Raw genomic sequence first — 25,621 nt, 5'->3', positions numbered from 1 at the left:
TGGTTTGTTGGCATTGGTTTTATTATTGGCTTCGGTTTGTCAGTTTTCATTGCATTGACTCGCTTGCATGATTTCACGGTCATCATTTAGGCTTATTTGACATTTCGGCATTCCACGCATTTGCGTGGAGCAAATATATGAGCATAGGTTTGCAGTGAAAGTACAGCTTTCGGAGCAGTCAGTTGACGAGAGAATGCTCTTCCGTGGTGTTGCAGTGGTGGTCTGAAGGAGTCCACTGCACTTAAATATTGCTGACAGACGTTCCTTTACAAGATTACGTTCCTGTATATTACGGCATCCTACGACAGCTAAGTTAGGAGCAGTAACCACCAGGCTAGCAGCTGCCGTTGGAAGCAACTGTGCCACGCTTGCGATGCCCTTGCTTCTTAGATCCGCGACGAAGCGTCGCTATAGATATACACCTGAAGGTCCACAACATATTGCAGCCCTTTCGCTGCTGCGAACATGGCGTGGGTGACAACGGCATATTTATCAGGATATTACCAAAAGGACAATACGCACGTAACTAGTCTCCGTATGTCGCAGACTTATGTAGTGTACATTATTATTGCAGTTTTGAAGCGCATTTTTTTTAGAATGAAGTCAGCTAAAATACTCATGAACATGCAGGAATTTTTCCCGGAAGAGGAGCAGTTAAATTGAATAAATGCAGTGCGCAACGTGATCGCTACAGTAGACGATGCGCCCGAGTGAGTTTTGTGTCTACGCGCCCACTGCTCCAGCAGCAGCAACTACACATTCTGACGTCAAATGTGCGAGGTTTGCTTTCTGAGGCTGCGATTTCCTTTGCCTTTGTGGCAATGATTGAGGTGTCGACTTCTGTTTTCGACAAGTAGCCCGGGAGGCTTTCAAACATTTGCGGTATCGAACAGAGCAAGACTGGACGATATGTAGAATAGCTGCTTGGGCAGGTTGGTGAAACAATCTTTCTTAAAGAAAAAAAAAACTTTATTTGTGCGCAAAATGAGACTTATTTTTTTATGAACGAAGCATCGACCACAGACAGCGCTGTCGTCTACTGTTTGCTGAGCTTGTTTCACCGTTCAATATTTTTTCAACATGCGCCAACCAGCCTATTTCGGCTTTCTTGGTCTTCCTTCTGCAGTCGGAGACAGTGTGGTACAAAGCAGCTATTCAGAATTTTTGTTGAGCTCCTGAGAATCATTTCAGATTCTCCGCACAAGGGGGCGAAAATGCAGAAAGTGCGTAAAGTAGCGTTGAAAACACAACTCCAGAACACAGTCGAGCGGAGACGCCACTTGCCAAGTGCCCCCTTACGAATGGTGGCGCCGCCACGCGCTCACAGTTGGCAGCGTACGAAGCTATCCCATAGGATGAAAAAGAAGTTCCGTGACTAGCAAATAAGAAATAAGGGTCTGTGTTAGGGCATATAGAACACGGGGAAAGATCAGTGTCCTTGCTGGTGATTGCGTTTCACAAACAGTAGGTTTCGTTCATCATGCTCTGTGAGGTGCGCGGTCGACGCATAAAGCGCAAAGAGGGCTAGAATACACGATAAAGGTTTTTTTCTCTATCTTTTCGCACATAAACGCTATAACCCTTGTTTTGCGGAGGAGGTACCAACAGGTTCGCCTACCTTTCGAGCGTGACGGCGACCATGTTGAGCACCGAAGCGAAGGCGGACACCGTCTCGGCGTAGGCGGCCAGTTTGCACACCGTGCCACTGGCGTCCCACCGGACCACCAAGTATTGAGCCACATCCAGCGGTGCGCATATCGTGAGTAGAAGCAGGTCGGACACAGCCAGGCTGACGAGGAACACGCTGGTGACGTTCCTCGAGGACTTGTCGCCGGCCATCACGGATATCACCACCAAGTTCCCGCTCACGCCGATGGCGAACGTCACCAAGTACGTCACCACGATGAAAAAGAAGTACTCGTTCATTACCCACGGCTCCAGCATTTCTTCGGGATAGTCGAAGTAGACGTGGCCCGGGGGTAACTGCAGGGAGGTCTGGTTCCACGACGGCTCCCCATCGGGCGAAGGCGTGCGCCAACTGGTGTTGGCATCCAACCCCTCGCAGTCGGTGACTATTGTCGTGTCGTTGAGAGTGAAGCAGTCTTGGGTGATGGGGGCCTCCATGGTTGACGGTGGCCACGGAACGAACATTCGAGTTTCTTTTTTCTGCGGTGCGTATCACTCGAGTGATAGACTGAAGGCTAGCTGGTAAGCTTGCCTGCCATATTCTTCTTGGCAATGAACATGTGAGTCGACTGAAGTTGGACGCCGTCTGAAGAACTTATATTCTCATTTGGCTGCACAATAGCCTTTTCCAGCACTCAGAAGAGTATAATCAACAGATGACGGTATCTTCAGTCATTAATTCGGATTGCACGATGACAGAACGCGATATGTGCGCGTTCGCATCTGTTGTTACCTGATAACGAGATACAGCTAGTCACGCGTCAACGGCTATTACTGGTACAGACTGCGGGTCACTTGTTCACTTCTGCTTTATAAGGTTTCCGAAGATTGCAACAAGTACTTACGGCTAGTTTCTCTCTTTATAGACATGTGGGAATTCATGATTCATGGCGATATCATGTTTGGCTTTCAGGTCCTTAATATCCATCTTGCAGCTTGCTTTCCAATGCTGCTCGTTCTCCGACGTCTATGTCACCTTATTAACGCGCTTCTTGCTCGTGTTGGCTAATTTATTCGAAAACGTATAGCAGAAACTTTGTCATTTAAGAAATTCATTCCTGTACTAACAAGAGTACGTATTAGCGCATGTCAAAATACAGTCATTTTATGACAATGTATGACAAACTCTGGACTTCCGAAGGCAGCTTACACGCCTAATCTCTTCTTGCTTAGTTGCCAAGCGATAGCCAGCGTCGAGGGATTTCTTTTTTTAATTTAACGTAACCTCTTCACGTTGTTTCCAGTGACGACTTCGCAGAGACAAACTTGCGTCTTGCCTTGAATTTCTTGATGTGTCAAGCAGTCTGGTTCAAGTATGCAGAAGAACGCCTCGCTGCGAAATAGACAGCACACAAGATCCTGTCCCCACGCTGTTGTTCTCCAGGACCTGCGAATGCAAAAATAAAAAAAAAGGAGTTTGAGAAGTTAGCAATGTTTGGTTCATGCAATCATAATTGTCGTCTATCAAAAGCATTTACATTGTGTTTTGAAACATCGAATAATATGGGGGTAAGGAGCAGAATCGGGACAGCTGTTTCTTTGACACAGATATGATTCGGAAAACAAACATTCTTAAAGCAAAGCTTTCTTGCCGAGTTCAAGGCACATTTTCGTACGTATCTGACCTCTAACGCCGAACCCGTTTAACCGGATTCGGAATAAACTGCATCCAAGTTGCAGTTTATTGGTTTCAAAATTTCAAGCATACAGTTTCAGATTACAAGCGAGAACAGTGACGCTATAGTGCCTACGGGAGCTGCAAGCAGGCTGATCCAGTCAGCATGAGATAGGGGGTTAGTGTATGGATTTTCCTAAAATTATTTCCTTTGGCTTCAAACGGCCTTATGACTTTGCAAATTCATCATTTTCAACAATGTACGTCGTTGTAAATAGTAAAAACATACGCAATGAAACTGGTCGATGGCACGATTCGAAGACAGGATATCTAGAACACAAGACTAAAACAGAAGCATTTATGCCACGTACGCTTTTATTATTTATTTTTTTCCAAGCTTGGGTACAAGCCTAAATAGGTGCTTGTGATCACAGGCCATCACACTCGCTTCTTATAGAACGCCCTTCCCCGCCGGCAAACTAGTGCACTGTGACGCATGGCGCGTTTCGATCCGCAGTGACGCTAGAAAAAGCTGAAGCATCGGAAAACCACGAGTGCAGCACGACACCTTATATATATATATATATATATATATATATATTTCCACATATATCAGCAGCAGGAAGAAGTTGCTTTGTGCACGAAACGGCATCTTCAACTCGGCTGCTTACGCGACAGCCGCTCCATCCCGCTGCTGCCGGCAGGCGGCGACACAAGTCTGTGCCAGGGCCGGCTTTGCAGACGCCATTTTTCCCATAGGCGAGAACAGTTTCTCATTGCTGTCTTAAAAAGCAGGCGACTAATCATGCCAAGTGTTATACTAAACGAAGTCGACAACAAAATGCGATCGTTCTGCCAAATTTCAGAGAAAACAGTGGAGCGGTGAGCGCAAAATCTTGTTTTGAACACCCGAATCCAACTACTCAGGACTCTGTACACAGGCGCGCTTTACGAGCCGGTCCCACCGAGAATGCGCCGCGTTACGAGCATGTCAGCTGGAGTTGAGTGGGGGTGTTGTTTTTCAATTCCTGGAAACGCATTTGAGGGGGCGCTACGAAATGCATCATGCCGTGTTAACGGCAAAGACCATACGTTTTCATTGAAGCAAATGTACGCACCTATCCGTGTAATTTTTGTGCGATGCTTTCTTTTTATGTAGCACCGAATAACGGCCAGGCTGTTAAGCAAACATTTCCGCAACCTCAGCAATGTCACAAACATCGTACTGATTTGCGATAACCTGAGTCATCGAGCGACATTGCTGCTTTAAGGCGAGGCTATGCTAGCTGGGTAGACATTTGATCTGAGCACGACGGTATGTGTGCATCATAGCACTCGAGTTCAGCTGGTGCCGAAGTCCTTTACGAATCACAGAAGCAGGATAGGCCTGTCAGAAGTGGCACACGCACCAAAAGTAACGGAAGTCGCAGCGAAAGAAGCGGCGAGGCCATGGCGTATTGATATTTGACGATTTCTGAAACACGATACTATACGAAAATTTAAACCGGAAATTAGAAGTAGGCACAGAAACCATAAATGCTGTTTCACCAGTGTCCTGACCACCTAGTTCATTTCATAGGACTAAACATTTGCCGAGCCAGTGGTTTTTCGGTCAAATCGAGCTTTAGTCAATATATAGGGTGTAGGGAGATGTTTATTTCACTTATTGATGGTTTTCTACATTGAATATTCTTCACCTGGCGTCGTTCTGCCTCTTGCCAAACTAAGTGCTACACCATTCAACTCAGTTTCGGACAATGTGATAAAACAGAAGCTGGTTTCTGATTACTAAACTCTTGATTCGCCTTCTCATGGTGAGCTATTTCGGAGCAGCTTTCAGAGACCACTATCTTCCAGGAGTAGTGCCAATCATTTTGCTATGTGTGTTCCGTGTACATTCTCTTCTTTCCTCCTACCATATGCACACATTATGCCCTATAGACCCATGCTTCCTATGTTGTTGGTACTATACCGTAACTCATCTAAATACCTAAGGGCAATGCAGAACTGGCACGCATTCACAAAACGCACGGTCACCGCGGAAGCCGACCTTCCATATGCAGTAACCATGGCGACCACTGCACTCCTAGAAACTATGTCCATTATTCGTTTCTCGCCGAAGAAGCAAGAGCCCTTCGATGTGCCAGAGGACACGCCAAGGACGCGTGACCTATCGATTTCTTTGGCACTCCTTTTTGCTAACATGCCGCCAAACCATGGACGCATTCCTGTCTCAAATTAGTATCATCAGCGCTGCGTGCCATCTCAGTGAGTAGCGATAACATCGACTCTTCTCTGAATGAGGCAATCTACGTTTTCGGCGATTCCAGCAGCCTTTATTACTGACAAAAAACGCGGTAGACGCGTATCGTGTCCAACAATGAGGGCCATGCGGGTTTGCAGCAGTCCGACAATCAATGCGGCATGCGATAAAACAAGGCGCGGGAAGGAATAGCGTGTGTCGCGGACATGTAGTTCTCGTGTCAATGTCTCCACTGACAGCGTTTTCTTTTTATTCTTGTGGCACGGCTGAAACACGTCAGTAATAATACTTGCCGGCTGGACGTGAAAGGGGAGCGCCTTAACATTCGCCCGCCTTCAAGCGTTCTTCAGAACTGACTGCTCCAGGAAGGAACAGCATAACGAGAAACGTGAAACAGATAAAACAAAAGCTTTTACACAGATTGCATCTGCCATTGTCAGCGGTTTTGTAATCGTGTTTCATCCTCATCCTGGACGCAGTTTTGCCACCTCCTTGCTGAAACAAGGCGCCCGCCTTTCACCGACTTTCGGACGAAACATTAGCATGCGTACGAGAAACTGGATCCGCGGGCAGGGCTTAACCATAAGCGGGCCCTTTCGGCAGAGCGCTACGAGCTTTCTTTATTTTTGCCTTATATAATGTTAATCGCAATCGGTCTTTGGGGCTTCTCCGCTTTCTCGTGTGAAGCGTGCGTTCAGTTTACTCCAAGTCTCTCTGCGAGTCAGCTTTCCGCCTGTTCGCTGGAAAACAGAGAGGAGATGGCCATCTCATCTGGACCTTAATCCAGCACGGCTAATCCTCGTCTGATGGCAAAGGGCACGTTTGACTTATTTTGTTTTCTTATTTTTTTTTTCATCGTTCCCTCTTCAGGTCATCCAGTCATCGCGCAGCCTCGTTTCTACTTATATAAAAGGAAACGATGAAAGTTGTCAACTTTTCGTTTTCTCGTTTACAATCTCGCCAAGTGGTCTTATTTGTTCAGGTTTTATCAGAAGGTAAAAGAAAGAGAGTCCATAGCTAAGTCTAAGGCTTGAGCCGGAGCTACAGGCATGAAAGTGCCAAGGCTTGCGAAAGGACTCATCAAAAGGGAAAAGATTGTCGCGGCGCTATCGAAGCAGGCCAGGCAGCATCTCCTGTTCTGAAAGTCTCTCCAGGCTGCCGCTTGCAGTAATCCGCTCACTTATACGCAAGTGGCCCCCTCGTGAACATGGGAGAAATGGCTCTAAAGAGAAAAAAAGATAAGCTGCACTCTCTCCAGCGGCCTTGCAGGTTGTCTTTTTTTTTTTACGTGGTTAGCAGTGTGTGCCGTCAGAGATATACGTTATGATCCCTTTTCGGTCGCACGCCAGGTTCCTAAGGAAGTGCTCCATTTGTTTGCCTCTGTACCGCACGAGAAGCAGCCCTTACTTCGACAGAAAGATGTCGCGAGCCTAACGTGCAATTTCAAAAATAAATGCACCATGCATGACGTTTGAAATAAATACCATGCGTTATAATTTCAAGTTTACACGAAATTTAGAAACGACGCCTGCGGCGAGATAGCGCACTTGTACTGCACGAGCTAGACTGCTTGTTGAGGCGAACAATCAATTGCATGAAAGGTTGCAGTAAATATTTACATATTAGTGATTTTTCAGTTGATAACTGTAACTAGCCCCGTTCGGAGATATGTTGCAGCGATGCATTGAAGCCGATGTGACATGCTGTAAGATTGTATGGAACGTGTGTACTGACATGTTTGAAGACATGGCAATCATAGAAAGAAAAAAATATTTACAAATCTTCCGGTCATTCTTTCTTTCTTTGCTCAGCGTCATCGCTGCACAAGAAGTGCACCGCTGTCCCGTGTCTGCGCCTTTTTCTTCCTACCTGTTTTTTTTTCTTTTTTTTTCTTCTAGAGGGAAGGGAAGGAGGGGGTGTAAGGGGTTTCCTCACTTCAGCTATGCTTCTTAGACTACCCCTCATGCAATTACAGTAAACATTTATATTTCAACTTCACGCTTAACACAAAACGTGCAACGTGCTTCTCAGCGTCAACTACCTCCGGGGCGGCCGCCCGGAGGTAGTTGCTCCCACCTGAGTAACTGAGTACCGGACCACCTGACGCGTCCCCACCTGAAGAAGCAGGGCTGTGAGGCCGCCTCGCAAATGCGCAAGTGGCGCCTGACAGTGCCGATGTTTTCGTGACGCTCCCAAGCGAACTTCGAGAAAGCACCGCTAATCTGGTAACTGTGATGGAGAGAGTTCTTTGAGTGCTTGCTGTGCACTTCAGAAGACATGAAGAAGCGCACAAAGCCGTCAGATAAGGGACCACTTGTTTCCATAAATAGAAGATACAAGCCGTAAGCATGACAAAGATAAAAGGTGACCTGAACCTTTCATCAAACGGAAAAGTAAATATGTTTTGTTGTGATTAACTGCTCGCCGTCAGAGGATTGGTCGCGTCAGTGCGACGAAAAAAAAAAAAGAAGAAAGGGCAGGGAGAAGTGATGACAGAGCGCGGAGGCATAAAAACATTAAAATTTTCTCAAATTTTGCAAAATAATAAAACTCGCACTTCAGATTGTCGCTTTAGCAAAGTAAGCTGTTTCTTTACGAGTTTGTCCTAGGTGGTCATTTATTAAATTCTAATATAGTAGCCCGCACTGTTAAAGCAGTTTTTGTCCTGAAATGGCAACTGAGTGGCTATGCCGTTCTGCTGTTAAGCTCGAGGTCGAGGTTTTGATTCCCGGCTGCGGCGGTCGCATATAGATTGGGGGTAGGGGGGGGGAGGTATGTAAAAATGCTCTTGTACTTAGATTTAGGTGCTCATTACAGAAACCGAAGTGATCTAAATTAATCCGGAGCACTTCACTATGACATCTCTCGTGGCCCGAGCGTTGCTTTGGGATGTTAAAATGAATGAATGAATGAATGAATGAAACTGTTTGTTCCCCACGACGTTTCATAAAAACATGAATTCGCAGTCGAGATGGAATGCATATGGTCAGCGATGGCTTCAACCAAAATTAAAGGGCCATCGCTAGTGCACAGCTTTTGAGACTGTGACAAAAGGGTCTTGCGGTGCTGTTGTCAGCCACATTATTTAATATAAACTGTACAACTAGGCCTTGTACACATTAGCCCGATAAATCATAAGTGAAAAACAGAGGTGCTGTCATTAAAAAACCCCTGATGAGATCGGAACTAAGTTTACTGCATATGAAAGTCAAATATTTGCTGCAGGTAAAACCTTTCAATTAAGTAAGCGTACCGCGTTTATTCATTTTGCTAAAGTCGATGGAATTGAAATGTCAAGTTTAGAAATCTGCACGTTTGAAGAAGTCTTTCTATTATTAAGCATGGCGCGTGTATACTCCGTTCTAGTGAAGAAAATAACATAAAATTTAGCATTTGGTTGAGCTTTTTTATTTATTTACAATTATGTGGTTGTAGACCACTAGAGACAAATTTGTATTCCAGCGATATAGAAATAAATAAATTACCCGCCGTGGTTGCTCAGTGGCTATGGTGTTTGACTGCTGAGCACGAGGTCGCGGGATCAAATCCCGGTCACGGTGGCCGCATTTCGATGGGGGCGAAATGCGAAAACACCCGTGTACTGAGATTTAGGAAGGAAGGAAAAAGTGGAGAAGGAAGGCAGGGAGGTTAACCAGTGTACCCTAACCGGTTTGCTACCCTACGCATGGGAGCGGGATGGGGGGGATGAAAGATGGGAGGAGAGAGAGAGAGCACATAACACAGCAAACACATCGTCAGTTACAGTCCGTCACTCTTGCGCGGTACGCGACATCACTGTCACAGTCAATGGGCCAACTTCAAATCTGATATGGAAGATGCCTGCAGCGAGGGCCTACCCTCTGGGTTAGAACAAATAATTAAAAATACGATGTGAAACGCCACTCGCATGCTGACGATCTCTTACACGCGAAACGACTGAGATTTAGGTGCACGTTAAGCAACCCCAGGTGGTCTAATTTTCCGGAATCCCCGGCTACGGCGTGCCTCATGATGTGGTATTGGCACGTAAAAGCCCATAATTTTTAAATAAATAAATTCAGCTTGCTCAAAATGGATCTAACTATGTCCGCTATATTGAATTGCAGCATGAGTTTATATATAACTAAATCCTGTACTTTTATTTTACTTATTTTAGATGTTTGTGCGCTGATATCCAATTTAGTTCCAGCAGTCATTTCATAGCAATGATTGCTTAACATGCAGCAGTTTTCATTGGTATGAAATGGGCATTTGCTCCCCAAGACTGTTTAAACCACTTGTACGCGTTCGAGTAAGACAAACATACGTGGTACCCGTCAGAGCACACATTTAAGGTTCGGGGTCCTTGCACCTTACGATCTGTTACTTGTGATGGACGTTCGTTGGTGGAAGATTAGTGCGACTCTTATACCGTTAAGGAATAAAAGGCAAACGCAGAAGGAAAATAACTGGACCGAAGAAAAGTAAGATAATATTTCGCGTAAGGCTGCGCATCGAAGGATCATTTCGCTCGGTATTTTCGAGACTAAAAGGGATTCGATATTTCTTTTCGATTGTTTTGAGCAACAAACTATAGCCTCGGACCACGCGGAACTTAAGGTGAGGCCACGCGCACGCTTGGCTGCGCGCCCTCACTCCTGGCCGCTTCTGTTTCGACGCCTTGGTAGACTTCGCTCTGCATTGAACTATTTGATAGCACTTCAAAACGTGCAACCTGGGCGCGACTACTATCCGTCGGTCGAACCGGCGCGAGACAAACCCGGTCCGCACCGCGTACCGCAGCCAGACGGGAGCACATGAGCGCGAGCGCCCACTCTAGGCATGTCGTGTACAAAGGAAACGCTGCAGTTACATGCAGCTGCGGTATGCTATACGTATACTGTAGATGCCGCGGCCGCCGTAGGTTGCCGCGACGAGTCCACTGACTGACTGCAGGGGGGGGCTTGCCGAGCATAACCACGTCTGGCGAGTCCTAGGCGCCAAGATGGGATGCAGTGGGGTCTACGTGAACATCCAAAATTCAAATTTGATCTGCTTTTGACGTTTAATAGGCGGAACATTGGGGGCACACCCCGCTTTTCCGAAGCCTTCGCAGTGCAAATCATTGGAGGAGGATGCGGAAGCCCCGACAACAGTGTGGTTGATTGCCGATGACTCCGCTTCTGATGTCGTGTCAGGCGAAGAGCCAGGCTGACATATCCACGATATGATTAAAGCTTCTATCTCTCTCTCCGTCTCTTCGCTTCGGCTAAACGCATTGAAAAACTTTCTGTGGCAAAGTATCTCTAAAATAATTTAACTTAACTTCACATATGTTTCTCGACTTCAATACAAAGTTATTTAGGGCTCCTTTAAGAGACCGGAGTTCAGTAATGTCTGCTGTAATAATTCTTGAAGCATCTTATATATATTCTCCAAACATTAAGTAAATACGTCCAAGGTTCACATCCAATACTAAATATTTGCTCAGTGACAATAAATTGAGCAGCTTAAAAACCATGTACCTTTACGTGGGTCAGTGTTCCAACGTTAAGCCAGTTCGTGGGACAAAAATGCATTGCGAAACGAAGTCAGTGACCACAGTGGTGTGGTGAAGCCGAAATATATGCAGGCACGAGAAGGTGTCAGCTGTGTAATAGGAGATTTTTGTATCATGAGGTTTATTAACGGGTTTAATTTGAAATTGCTGGCAGAAGTCCTTGTCCTGGCCGCGGACGTAAAACTGTGGGACCGAGAAATGGGTGAGTTGGTAAGCTTTCATGGTGGCAACATCGAGACTGTATGACCAAGACCCATAGAAGCAGAGACCACGAAATGAAAAAAATTTATCCTTAAGTGGCCACATCTGAGCTATGGTATTGCGCGTCGCTCGACTACAGCGCCGTGACAAGCACGATTTAACTGACGCTGAAGACTCAGCTTTATGGTAAAGAACTGCGGTCCTACAGTAGGGCATCTGCTTCTCCATTTCTTTCTACGCTACTCCTTTTACGTTCCTTTGGCTGCGTTCTGGCAGATATCGTTGCAAAAACGCGGTTCTTCGCGCTCATCGCACTTACACGTTGCCTATACTCACTGCGTCGTCTATTTCATAGCGGAAAGTCTCCGGTCCACGTGTTCCGCAATTCACAGACTTGAAAAGGGCAGAAGCACGTCGCGAGACGAAGCGCAGTTCCTCGTTGCGCAGCATGTTTCTCTCCTTCGAATGAGGCGCGAGCTTATTCCCTCGGAAGCCCAGCACAGCTCGTGTTCGCAAACACAGCGCGGCCTTCTCAGGCCCGGTGGCAGCGAAATCCAGCGGCGTTTCGCAGTTGAGTGGACGCCGACGTGTATGTGTACGCCCCCGGGCAGATTAGATTGCGGCGTCGCTCGAGAGGGTGGCTGAGAGTTGTTGAAGTCGTCGGGTATACGGTGTGCAGAGGAGGAGGAGGAGGAGGAGGCACCGGGTCAAACAAGGAAGGCGACACTGGTCGACACAGAAGGGGTGGTGGTCGAAGGCGCTGTAATGTCAGACGCTGGTCGCTGACAAGCGTGACCTGTACATAGGCAAACAACGATCTCGGCGGAAAAAATCTCGCTATTCCGGCCGCCCCCATCTGCGGCGCCCCCACCAGCGTTTCGCAGAAACCCTGCCCTTCGTAATGGCGTGCGCCGAGGGACCTCAGTAAAGTTGTTCATCCATCCTGCCCCCCGGAGTGCACTAAGGGGTATAAACAGGCGCAAAATTAATGGCGCATTGAGACAGCCGAGGTTTACGCCGACAGTCAACGTGACAGCTGCTAGGCTCTTCGAGATGAATCTTAATCTTTACGGAAGCCTTGCTTCTTTATTTATTTATTTATTTACTCGCATAACCACAGCGCCATTGAGCCGTTACAGTGGGGGGGGGGGGGGGGGTTTACATACATCAATGTAAACAGCTTATGACATCCAATAAACAGTATTAAACGATACAATACAATGATACGAAGTCAGGAAACAATACAATGGCAGGAAAGGGCATCATACAATTAAGTAGTAAAGCACTATGTAATGATAGCAAACTCTACAATTACTATATACTGCAATATAAAGAAGAAAATTTCAAAGAGCACTTGAAGAATGTTCATTATTAAGTATACCAACTACGGCAGCAGGCTGTCGATTCCATAATAAAATGGTTTTGGGGAAAAAGTGCTTTTGAAAAGCTTAGTTCTACAACTGTATTCCCTTACCTTGAGCTCGTGATCTGTTCCTCTGGATATATAATGTGGCTGAAGAATATACATATTACGGTCTATTCCAATTTGTCCATAAAATATAGTGCGAAAAAGTTTCAAGCGTAATGCCTGCCTTCTCTTTTCTAAGGTGTCCCGTTTTAATGTTTCTTTTGCCCTAGTAATACTATGTAATACTATTCATACTGCACTAGTAATACACTAGTAATTTGCACTAGTAATACTTGGCGCAAACCACCGACTGTGGCCGAATACTCGCAGTGCGCCGTCCATTTTGCAGGAGACACCAGCGTAACACATGAAGTGTTTTACTATGGACGCAGAGCATTTGTGTCATCAATTAAAAAGAAATAAGGAGGGGGGGAGCAACAAGCCTTTCCGCATGACTCTATCAATATAGTACTTTTTCTTCATTGTTGGTTTGTTGGTAGATTACAGCACGTGCTAGAGCTTGTATATGCCATGTTGATTTCTGACGCCATCTCCTAGATGTGTCACTGCCAAGAAGCATATAGTCGCATATTCACCTTGCAGTGGAAATTTTAATGATTTAATAAACCGAGCCATCATTTTTTTTTTCATAATACGACGGCGTGTATAGCGCATGAAGCTTCTCATCGACCGCAATATTTGCCATGTCAATGTTGCCTACTGTCCGGAGACTATTGTTGAAAAGAGTGACTTTTTCCTTTATAGGACTGCATCGGCAATGGTTCGGATATATTAGCTTTGCCGAATCAATGATATAGATAGAGATACGCATTAGATTATAAGTGGAGTCAGCTGTATTGAATTTTACTACTATGGTCTCCATATCGCAAATTACTTGTCTTTTTCAACGAGCTGGCATTTAGCACATGGAATGTTGCCTCGTCATCGCTGCCATAAAACGTTAGGACCAGCTTCACAGGAGCAGGGTTACCGCTGTTGCTTTCGCACCACCAGTAATGCTTAGCGCGACAGATCGCCTGCAAAATATTATAGGTATAGCTGCGGCCATAAGGACGGCTTTAATAAATCTATTGGAGTATGCTGGGTCACGGAATTCAACCGTCTCTTTGCCTACCAATACACCTGGATACATTAGGCACAATACGCGTCTTTACGTCTTGTAATCTTACTCTTAAGGCATGAACACTCGTAGAAAGGCTTATAGTCACTATTTTTAGGTTGTGCTAAGATGTAAAATCTTTACCAATGAGAACACCGTTAGGTTAAATAAAAAGCAGTAACGTACTCATTTGAACTCCCTTTAAGGGCTATGCGTCTTTTACTTTCGACTAAACGCAGAATGGTTCACACGGTTCACCCTGAAATGGTATTTTACATAGCGCAATGTGCTTCTTATGCTGCAATTTAATGTAGTGGCCTATCATTCTATTGATTCCCAAGGCTGTTGACATGCAAGAAGGAAGGAAGGAAGGAAATCAACTTTATTCAGGTCCTGCAGGCCACGATAGTTTTGGGCTCTCATGGGGTGGGCGTCTCCAACGACGGATGTCGTGGGAGACGCCCACGACATCCGCGACAATAGATGTAAATCAGTACGATGTAAATTGTTGAGCCGAAAGCTACTCTTGTGTTGTCTATCCAAATATTCTAGCACTGGCTTCTTTACAATATCATATTTCTTTTTCTTTCACCTATTATTTTTATTTCGTATTTTAATAGCACAGCCATCTTTCACAGCTTTATATATAATATCCGCCGTATGAGTGCCTAATATTATTGGTCAGCGCTACTTGGCGATTCAAGCTGTCACCAGTTTAAACAGTGAAATCGTAGTTTTCTTTACCGAATATCGGGGCAATCTCTACAATATTGCTTGGCACATGGGCTGTAAATCTGTTTGGCCTAGTTTGTGATTTCTAGCAAAGTTACGTTTCCAGTAATTGTTCATTCTTATTACGCTCGTATCACTTCAATATCGGAAATACCGCCCACGGATAGGGAACGCCTCCTTATTCTGCGGTTTCTTCCAGGGTCTCTACATTAATCAGCGCGATTGCGGCAGGCTGCTCTTTCCAAACAAAAGACACGCGGTGCTATTGTAACCATGTGGCTCCACATGAAGGCACGCTTTCATATCGAGGATAAAATAAAAATATCCGCCCGAAAGCTTCAAGACCAATCAGGGGCGACCTAATTTCTCGTATCTGCCGGCAACAAGGAAAAAGCTACCGCCCATTGTTACCACGGCCGCAGCTTCACGCTATCACAGTAATCGAATTGCTTGTGTGAAAGTTACTTTTTTTGCAAACTGAGTCTACTTTTTTTTCGAGCGTTTTTGGGGCAGTTCTTTCCACCACTTCTTTTATGTTGCGCTGTAACGGAAAGATCATTAAGGTAATGACTTACAAAAAAAATAGTGGGGTCTATTGATTTAGACGGTTCGGGGTCAGCTCGGCTTGTACGTTGCAGGACCGTGGCAGCGTAGTGAAGCTGGTGTGTTCTGGTTCATTACGAGGGAGGCGCTGGGCACCATATGGGTGATATTTACTGCGCGGAGGCCACACACTATTTAAACGCGCAACTTATGCGCACCATGCGGAAAAACATATTGCACATTATGTCAAAAAATATCACACTTATCGTGTTTCCATCTTCCTTTGTTTCTTTTGTGGCTTTTGGTATCTGAGTATTTTTTTTTCATGCACATGCCTTATAGTTATTGCTTCCTGTATTCCTATGTTTAGGCTTGCTATACATTTATTCGCAATATGTAAATCTATATCATCATCGCAACAGAACCACATCGACGTATATCTTTAACCTTGACATTTTCTTTGGTAGAGTGGTATTTCTGGTTTTATTTTTAATACTTGACTCTCATCTTGATTTATTGAAACTATATTTTATCTTGAGCTCTTATAAACGGTAATCTGAGCATAAAAGAAACAAGCTTTGACGCCAACTTTTGTACCAGTTCTGAATAAAAAGAACGCGGCCATACCTTCAGTGCAAGGCTTCAGGCGATCGATGGAAATGCTTATTGGAGAGACCCAAGAATATATAAGGATCAGCGAATTGCCTCAGACGGTGCCTTATGGGTTCTTCCCTAATAAAGGCAGCGCGTCACCGTCTTGCGTGTTCCTATAGGGGACCAGAAGAGCGCAGACAATTAGCTTCGGCAAACGGTGAAGGTCTACAGATTGCGTAACGAGCAAGGTCGCTAAGGCAATGCTTTCGCAATGCCCCGTATTCAATGCGACTGATAAATGAGGGCATGACGTCACGAGCAAACACAGAGTTTCTGCTTCGGTAAACTGAACTTGTGCTCTCCGAGCGAGTTATCACCACTCACTGACTTAACTGTATCAAAGGAGGGTTACTTGCACTTTATGTTACCGCTGCGAGAATTTTCGTGTGGGCGCTTTAGAACACTATGAACGACCTGCCGTACACAAAGCATGCAGTGTCTTTTCACGTGACATCGGCAATGGAGAGAACATTAACCGTTAAGAGGCCCAATTTCTCAAAATTACTTATCGTGGATTTGAGTAAGACCACATTAAGTGATACCACTAGGCAGGAGCACGTTCTAGATTACAAATTTCTTTGGTCTGCAAGATCGGTATTACAGATAGCGAATAATATCTCTTACAAAAAACAGCAGTCAATTGTAATCTCTTTTCTTACAAAACGAGTAATGAAAGTATTCTAATGAAAATAGAAATGTAATCAAGAGATCGGGCTCCAGAGAGAGGAAAGCGCTCAACCTTAGTTTCCTCGTGTTAGTGCTAGAATATTATGTTCGCCATTTTAGACTATTAGTAGAGAACTCGAATGTAACATCTTTCATAAAAGAGCACTCAACTCCATGCAGTAAATACTTTTCCTACGCTATTCATCCTGTTTCAGGAAAGTTACTGTAAGTGAAACATTCTGGCGAAGAAGAACTGAGTGAAATTTACGCGGAACAAAAACAGCTTGCTTCACTTCTTACTTGAACTTATGTGGAATAAAATTGTGGCAGATCGCTTTACCGAAAGGGCGCATGTCTCATATAGAGTAAACTTTGTGACTGGGACAATTTTGCGAATATGCTGCGCTTACTCGATGAATTTAAGTGGAACGATATTAGGAATGGACATATAGTCGCTGCAACCGTACACGGTCTCGCTGTCTCTCTAAGAATCCGGTCAGAGAAGCAAGGAAGATCAAAACAACAAAACTTTGCGGTTTCTATCGTTTTATTTGTTTGTTTGTTTGTTTGTTTTTCTCCTATTCCTGGCAATGGTGCACTGAACATTCCTTCCAGGAACCTAGCCAGTGCCGTATACCCGCCTTGTCTGTTAACGTGGATCCCGAAAGGCTTCGTTTTTACCCCTTGCCTCCTACGTGAACATTTACGCCGAGGAAGTTTAGATTGCACTCTTCCCTGAGAATCGCGCACGTCAACATGTAGAGCAGCGCCAGCTTTCGCTGGTATGCGGAAGCATCCTCACTGTCTGATTATTTTTTATTGCACCTCTTTTAGGCTTGTGCAATACTGTACTGCGGTTCCCGCGCCTTGGCGTCCCCAGGAACGAAGAATATTTTGCAGTATTGACATTTATTCTCCTTTTTAAGTTGTGCAACTACCATGGGGGGTAGTGAAATTTTATTTGTTTATTTATTTATTTAAGATGTCCTTAAAGGCTTCGTATGAGGCATTGGGTAAGGGGGGGGGGGGGCGTTAGAGCAGGATTAAAAGAGCATATATATTGGGCATATAACAAAACATAATAGACATACATTATTAATAGACAGTGCAAATATGTATTCACATCATGTACAAACATAAAATAATTGTACAAAAATAACAGTGTCGGTAGTGCACATATTAGAAAAAAAACGATAGAGTTCTTTCAATAAGCAACGTAAAAAATGCAACCATTCCAGTACAAATACTAAATAACACAAAAAATACGGGAATAATAAGTGAAATAATGAGCTCATAAACAAGAGAGCATGATGTCGCGCCAGAATGTCGTGGACATTCCCGCGCCTATAAAACGAGATATTACCACTTCGAACAACGCATAGCAGAAGTGTCTTCTGCGAACGTTTCAAATATTCGTTCAGGAATGTTAAGAATATAACATAACTGAAATTTCTTGAAGCATTCAAAAGTGGCTGAGGTTTCGTTGCAATTTCATCGCGCGTAAATGGTGGGTACATATTTTAGGGATTTTCGTACTCATATACTCGAGAAAGTCTACAGAAACTCACCTACTTGCAGGGTCTGCGAAGCTTTGGTGTCACCAGCGTATGGTATCTGTATACCGTGTGCGATGGTTCGTCAGGCCCTGCGTATTGGACTCCCAGACCTGCGAAGACATCACCAAGACGAGCATAAGGTATGCGTGTGGGGCAATCATGATCTAATATGTTTTAGATGTAGAAACAAACGCAAACCTCTCTGTTGATAGCAGGTACTGTGGAAAAAAATCAAAATGCACCGCTGCTGTTTTAAATCTCCTTTCATATAGGTTTGAGCAATAGCTGCAAAACTGTTTGCGAATTCTTTTCACTTATTCCAATTTTCCGCTTTCTATTCTCAGAAATCTTCTGGCTCCTATTTTTTAAAAGATTAAAATGTACGGAAAGGTAGCTACTGTCCACACAACTAAATGACAAGAGGGGGAGGGGGAGGGAGGCATTCTACATAGAATCACCAAGTATTGCGAACGCGGTGTCATATATTTTAGGTCGAACGAGATTAGAAGGGCTTCTAAAAAAAAACAGACCTGAAAGCTTTTTTACCATGGTACACAAATCTTAAGTTTCAATTAAGTACAGCTTTCATACGAGTTCTTCCCAACCACAACATATTGGATCTCGGCAATAACTGGAATGACTTCGGGAACCATAATAACGGTGTTTCGCTGTTCACCTTACGTGTAGCGCTCCCGCACGTTGGGCTACGCGCCAGACACGGGAGGTATTATACACGGTTTAGAAAATTTGGTCAGCCGAATACAGCGACACCTTCACTCTCTTTTTCGCTCCAACGGGGGCGTCATTCACGTCAAAGTGGTGGCATCCAATTTGCCGCGTTGACGGAGCGCCGGGAAAAACACGTCTTTTCCAGCGGTGCCTGCGAGGCCGAGACAAGGTGGTCTAATCGGTCCGCGCGAAGAGATGACAACCGATCGATCACCGCCAAAAGAAGGCAAATCGATGCGGCATCGGCTGGTCACAAAAGAATGCAATTCGCTTAGCAGCTTTTTGCCTTGTGTGCTTACGCTGTACAGTTCTTTTGTTCTTTTATTTTTGCGCGTGTACTTTTTTTTAATATAGCTCGCAAAAGGTGAGAAAAGAAATGTCGGACCCATTTTTTTTATTTGGTTTTGATTCTTGACACGCGAAAATATGAAACATCAAAGGCGACAATCTTCAAGTGCAAGCAAAGCGAGAAAAATAAATGCCGGGACAATTCAGCCACAGGGCTATTGACAACATTCCTGTAGCTCCCGACGTGCCTAGCAAGAACGTGTTCCTTTATAAGGAACGTATATTCCGGTGCCCAAATTTTCTTTAGATATTTGGTTCGATGCTTCGGAGTTTCTCATACTTTCGCGAGTGACACGTGTGAGCACAATTTGTATCACTTTGTTCGCGCTACAAGCTCGAGCGTCGTTTGTTCTCATGTAGTGTTTATTACGTTTACTTTGCACTTGACATTCTTAATATAGTTTCAAGCTTTCTTACTTTACAATATTATACATACTTACTTACTACTACTTTACAATACTTTACAATACAACACTTAGGACTATGCAAGAAATATTACACTTTCCCTCAGTATTTTTAGCTTGGTATTATAACCAGAGAAGGCGCGAGATCCGCTGAAACGAAAATTCATAATTGAAAGGAAAAATTTTATTCCCCGCATGGTAGTACAAGCCGCAAAGTGAACACATTGAGGTATAACCGGTCTGATTCGTTTCTATCCCTTACTTAAGCATTAGAGTCAACTGTAGAGTCAACAATAAACGCTGTGTTCATTGATTCACTTCGTAGGTTTGTACTGCTTCAGGGTGGAAGATAACATTCTCTTTTATCCAACGCCCACTCCCTTGTGCAGATCCGCATAAGAAATATGCTGAAAACTTCGATAACATATAATTATCACGTCAACCAAGAAAGAAAGATATACCTTTTCTGAACTTTTATTATTGGGTATTTATGGTATATTTTGTTCCTTTTCTTGAAATTCTAGATCCCTGTTGACTAAAAAACATCTTAAGCAGCGAAGTACGCACTATCCTACTGGCTTCGTCCTTCCACTGTTTGTTCCATAAATCGTGGCGTCTACGCAATACAAAGGAAATATAGTACCTTCGTCGTTTTCTTCTTTCGTATTGTGAAATATTGCCACAGGTAAATTGTGATTTGTGACGTTCGCCTTTGAACTTTAGCCTCCCGTGCCAAGATATATGCCAACGCATTTCATTAAATGGCAGTGACAGGACAAGGCCGTATTTCTTCTTGAGCGAGAATGTGTCACCTTGCCCGAGCTGCATATAACCAGAACCCTGCCAATATTTTCAATCTCGAACGTGCTTTTATTTTATTTTTCATGTCTCTGTCTTCGCATTGCGATTTTATTGGAGAGGCTAAATTTGTCAGCTTCTGCTACGTGCGGCTCTAACTTTCGTGATGTAGAACTATCACAAAATGGACTATTGCTATAGCATAGATAGTTATATTTTTAAGTATTTATAGCGTAAAAAGACTCTCTCGAATGTCATTGGTAGTATTGGAATAGCTTACTGACATTTATTTTTGATTGCTATCAGTGTGCAGTTGTTGGCTGGCATATTGCCTACGATTCACCGATAACTTGCTAGCGATAACATTCATTTCACAAATTTTGGGATCGGAATTTGGGAGCAGTCTCAGCTGTTTAAATCCTAAATCTGGCTCCCAGATATTCGTAACTAATAGTTGTTACAGCAAACTAACTACGTTCCTGATACCTTAAAATCTCAAAAGCCAATGAGAATTTCTCGCAGTGCAGCTATGCGCATTTATAGCGCCTTTATTTCTTCTCTGATTGAACAGTTACACGCGTAACTTAATTGTATGTAAGCAAGGTCATTCTGGTTGAGAAGCACGAGTTCAACCTTCCCTCCCTTTACTCTGCTCCTGCTTTCGGAAATTCTCTATCCAGCGATTGAGCACACGCGTTCAGTTGGGGCTTATGTTGCATGAGTGTAAAGTACTTCGTTGGTACTTCGAAGACTTAGCTGTGGGAGATTTACTCTGACTTTAGTATCATATATACAGCCTAATCAGCAGTTTCATAGCATCGACGGTTCAGTTATAGGTCAACTTTCGATAACATTTGCAATATATGCTCTGTAGTTTTGCATCGCCAGATTAAAAATAAGGGCCGTAAGACGCAAACTCTATGTGTTCCCGTATATGCAGACTAGTAGTGCTTCTCTCATAAGGTGTTTAGAACCTGAACCTTAAGCGTAAGCTATACCTCGGGCCCAACTCCGATGCTATGTATTAAAATACTCGTAAAGCGCAGAAATAATTTTCTGAGGTAACAATTGAGATATAAATTGGAAGTCTAGTGGCTCTCGCAAAGAGAATTTCAATGTTGTACCTGAATTGCTTCAAAAAAAGAAGCACGAAGTTTACAAATCCATAACTCTGCACCAAGAAGAGATGCCTCAGTTATGCAAACTGCATCCGTTACAACGTCCAAAGCAGACGAATTTGGTATATATATATATATATATATATATATATATATATATATATATATATATATATATATATATATATTGTGCGTGAATTTGTTACAATATCCACAAAGGTTTTGAAAAAGGTCGTATTCACATATTACTGGTGTTTTTAGGAACAGCATATAATACATCAGTGTCGTCCGCGTTGCGTGTACTATTAGTTGCAATTAACGCAACTGTGACGCCATTTTTCATTTCAAAGATGTAAACTTGATATTATCGTTTCTTTCTCAGTATTCACAATTTTTAACAAAGAACTTATCAAATTTGGCAGAGTGTTTGCCGAGAAAACGATTTATGTTTACCCATAAAATAAGAGCCCTCGAGCAGTGCTGCGCAGTATCGAAGATACACGTATCTTAGAAGCTATCTTCGATTCTCTTTGGGTGTTTTGTATCTGTATCATGATACGTCTCGCAAAATGTGTATCAATATCTGTACTTCCTATACATGAAAGAACGTATCGTGTGTCTTAAATACAAGATACTGCTATCGCAACATCATTGCGCGAAACTATACACGTTGGCTGAGCTCTGCTTCTCAAGCTGATACTGCGACATCATTGCGCGAAACTATACACTCTGCTTCGCAAGCTGATACTGCGTCCACAAAGCCACCTCAATTTCCCCAGGTGCTGAATTTTATACTGCATGACCATAAGGGGTGAGTCAGCAATACTTCAAGCTTAAATGTTTTAGCTTTTAGTGGTGCCGCCTGCGTCGCGTTTTAACGTATTCACTGTGATTGCGTGATCGCAACCTTTTTTCCATTTCAATTAGATATATTTTTCTTTTCATTAGCTCCCCCTAAATTTCTTACTTTTACGAATCATCAGGTAATCGGTGGTGTAAGTGGCAGTAGTGTAAATAGCGACGGTATTCTGCGCCACCTTGTGCCACTACAACACGTATCAAACGTTTTTGGGCTGCACGCGTTTTCTTATAGAAGAAAAATCGTAAGAATTGCACATTAATGGATATGTCGCTAAAGAACGCTTTACGCCAGCAGGTAAGTAGAATACAAAAGGTCATTGCAGCTTTATGTGCTCTCTGTATAGAGGATGCGTCTCAAAAAATGTCGCTACCAGCGTTGTTGCTGCTGCACACGTCTCTGATTCGGTATCACGTAAAAAGTAATATGTTTACGGACAAAGTAGAACTCCACAGCGGTATTTGCGCCATCGTGGAGAGGGTTCTTGCTGATGTTCTTGTAGTTAGATGGCAACCCGCTAGCTTTTCGACAAGCAGAGCAGCGACTCCCGTCAATTACAAGAACCACAAGGAAAAACCGCTGACACGGCAGCGTATAAGGAGCTTTCATGGCAAGCAGCTAAAATGACCCGAATAGATTGTTTCAGAATGAAAGTACCATATTTTGAGCAAGAAAGACAAAAAAATTGAGATACTCACAGACATTTCATTCAAATGAGAAACGGTTGGTCGGAGTTAAGGAATTTCCAAGCATACATTTTTGTGGATGCGTGGTTGCGGCTACATTAGATTTATATATTTGCCAAATGTTTCCATTTGCTCTCCCAATCCATTTCTAGCCATTACTAGTGCGTTTGATGTTATCGTGCCAACAATCTGCAGTGCACCTATTAGAAACCTGTATTGCAAGTACTTTTATCATTCATCAAGTTTTTGTGTTAATCACATCTTCTCAAGTTGCAGCATCGGAACGTCCTCAAAGCGTCCCGAGAAGAACTTCGGGCTGGAGAAAAAAAAAGAAACGAACTGTACACGGCATACCATCTGCACATAAATTGCACAGCACCCTGCTGTAAAACCTCACCTTTGAAGTTTTACCTGGCTCATATCAACGCCATATTTTTTCCGGGTGCGCTGTCCTTGTGGGTTATACAAATCGATATGAGTAGCCAAACCAATCTGTTTCTCTCAGTGCTACGGCAAAAAATGAACAAATAGCCTAATATTAAAAAAAAAGAAAAGCTGCTCTCAAGAAAGAAGCATCGCGACATGATCACATCTGTTGATATTCTATTGTTTTTCCGTCGCCGAAAGATGCTCTACAGCTGCGGCGATATTGCCTTTTGCTTCCACACTGTTCTCAAAGCCGTACACGACGCAATTTTCGCCGAGATGTGCCCGCTGCCGTCCCGCCTCCCGAGCCTGCTCCGAGGTGTGGCCTCCGTTTTCAACGACAACGTTGTCGCGGGTGTGGTGGCGATTGAATTCCCCTTTGCTGGAGCGCTACACCAACAAACAGTTCGCGACGCACTTAAGGCGGTAGATTTTTTTTTTCAATCTCCTCCAAATTTTGACACCGGGCGCACTTCGCTATCTCGCTTTGATGCTGCGACATCTGCGTTTCTTTGTTTCCCAGGCTTGCCTCCACACTTCCCATAACGTGCGGGATTGCGTCAGCTCGCCCGTGTTTGAAGCAAACTTGAAGCTCGGTCGTAGACCAGCCTCGCTAAAAACTAGCGCGCCCTGGAAGAGGTAGACTACAGTTGCGAAAATTCGTTTCTTCAAAGGTAGAGTACGCGTGCAGAAATCAATCTCGACGCTGTGTGAACTTCTGTAGCCCGAACATTGTTTGCATTCACGGTACTGTCCAGTTACAAAATAGGTTAATGTGCATTAGATTGGGCTATAACATGCCCCAGTTACTTAATTTTTCCTTGCTCTACTAAAAATCAAAAGGAAGCAGGAGGTTATAAGAAAGATAACAATTGGACAACGTAGTCTTCGCCCAGTATTGACGCTTTCGGCTGACGCCCATGGACAAGTATGGACACACTGTAGCGTAGTGTGCCTTAAACTTTTATACATTTACTAACAATTATTTGATTAGGACTTCGGATAAGTGCAGTTTAAGTTTTTACAGTATTTTGCTCGCGTAATATGTGATAGCGGTTTCGGCAGTGGTAAAGTACAAGTCTAGAAACATTGTTCTTCACGCCTTTAAAGCAGACGCGAACGCTTCTGCTGTCGATACATATTTATATTTATATTTGCTTAATATATATATATATATATATATAATTAAGGATATACCGGAAGAGTATTAGGACAATAGGAAGACATTTTTTTGTTGGAGCAGCCCCCGAGTTCTACAGCTGTAAGTCAATTAACGTTTAACACTAGAAAATAAGTAGCATGCAGCAACAAAAGTACAGCAGCGCATTAATGCACTACACTGGAATAATTCAATGTGCGCCCACAGGAGTGAGCACTTATGATAGAGAGGGATATTGCCATTGTGTGATTTTGTCGCGTGCTCGATTACTTTATGTGGCAACTGGCAAGCTATTCACGGTTCTCTTGGCCACAAAGCTTATCACCTTTCCACAAAGAAAAACAAAAAACAAAAACAAGGACAACACGAATGCGGGATTGCGCCTCATAATCAGAAAGTGGTTTTGGCACGTAAAACACCACGAATGCGGGATTAAGCTAATGCGGACGTATGAGATTATAGAAAAGGTAACCACGGTACATCTACACGCATTAATTATTTAAAGGCACTTTCGAAAAAAAATATAAAAGTCTACCGAAGCATAACCTCGGTGCCAACGCCAAAAGCGGAAGCGGAAGCTAGTTCCTCGCTTGCCTTTGAGCTATGCGTAAGGTACCATAGCAACACGGTAATGTCAAAAAAGCGTTAAAATAAGCCGCTGTAAAAACTAGCTTATGCCCTTTTAGTGACTCCATGCACGTTCGGGTTCCCAAACCACTTTCGTCATATTTTTTTCGTTTTGGTCTCGGGATTTTCGTTGTTTCTTTAATAATTTCACTCACTGCACTTGCACAACAGTCAGTGTGAAAGCAGCTTTTTCCGGGAGCCCGCTTTTCATAGAACAGATAACATTACTGGGCAATATTTATCTCTCCCCCCGAATGTTCTCCCTCCTTTCCGGCCTCATATTGACAGTAGTGTTCCCCTGCTTTACAATAAATAGATTGCGCAACGTGACGAGAGCTTTCCACCAGATTTCGTGCCTACACTAGCACACGTTTGCGCTGTAAGTTACGCCTCGTTGCTTTCGACTAACGTAGACGTCAGTGCGTCAGCCTGATATATCTTGAAACGCGTCGTTGCCTCTTGTTCTTTTCTCGCAGTCCTCCTC

At 43.8% G+C, this 25,621-nt stretch overlaps 1 protein-coding gene across 6 annotated transcripts in view; it reads right to left on the bottom strand.

Annotated features, from left to right (window-relative positions):
• LOC142560557 (cholecystokinin receptor type A-like) overlaps positions 1-25,621 on the bottom strand; it is a 142,730-nt gene that overhangs the window by 5,915 nt on the left and 111,194 nt on the right. For 3 of the 6 annotated variants that reach the window (XM_075672757.1, XM_075672756.1, XM_075672758.1), the window contains exons 2-3: positions 17,996-18,093; positions 1,619-3,073 (exon numbers count right to left, since the gene is read on the bottom strand). In XM_075672757.1, the coding sequence (XP_075528872.1) occupies positions 1,619-2,151 (533 nt within the window). In that variant the 5' untranslated portion in view covers positions 2,152-3,073; positions 17,996-18,093. Of the gene's footprint in view, positions 1-1,618; positions 3,074-11,623; positions 11,993-17,995; positions 18,094-25,621 lie in introns of those variants that run through there. The other 3 variants (XM_075672760.1, XM_075672762.1, XM_075672761.1) reach the window with 3 other exon arrangements.

The sequence above is a fragment of the Dermacentor variabilis genome, chromosome 10 (genome assembly GCF_050947875.1).
Source record: "Dermacentor variabilis isolate Ectoservices chromosome 10, ASM5094787v1, whole genome shotgun sequence".
In the NCBI taxonomy this organism is placed as follows: Eukaryota; Metazoa; Arthropoda; class Arachnida; order Ixodida; family Ixodidae; genus Dermacentor; species Dermacentor variabilis.
This window is presented reverse-complemented; position numbering and strand designations above follow the sequence as displayed.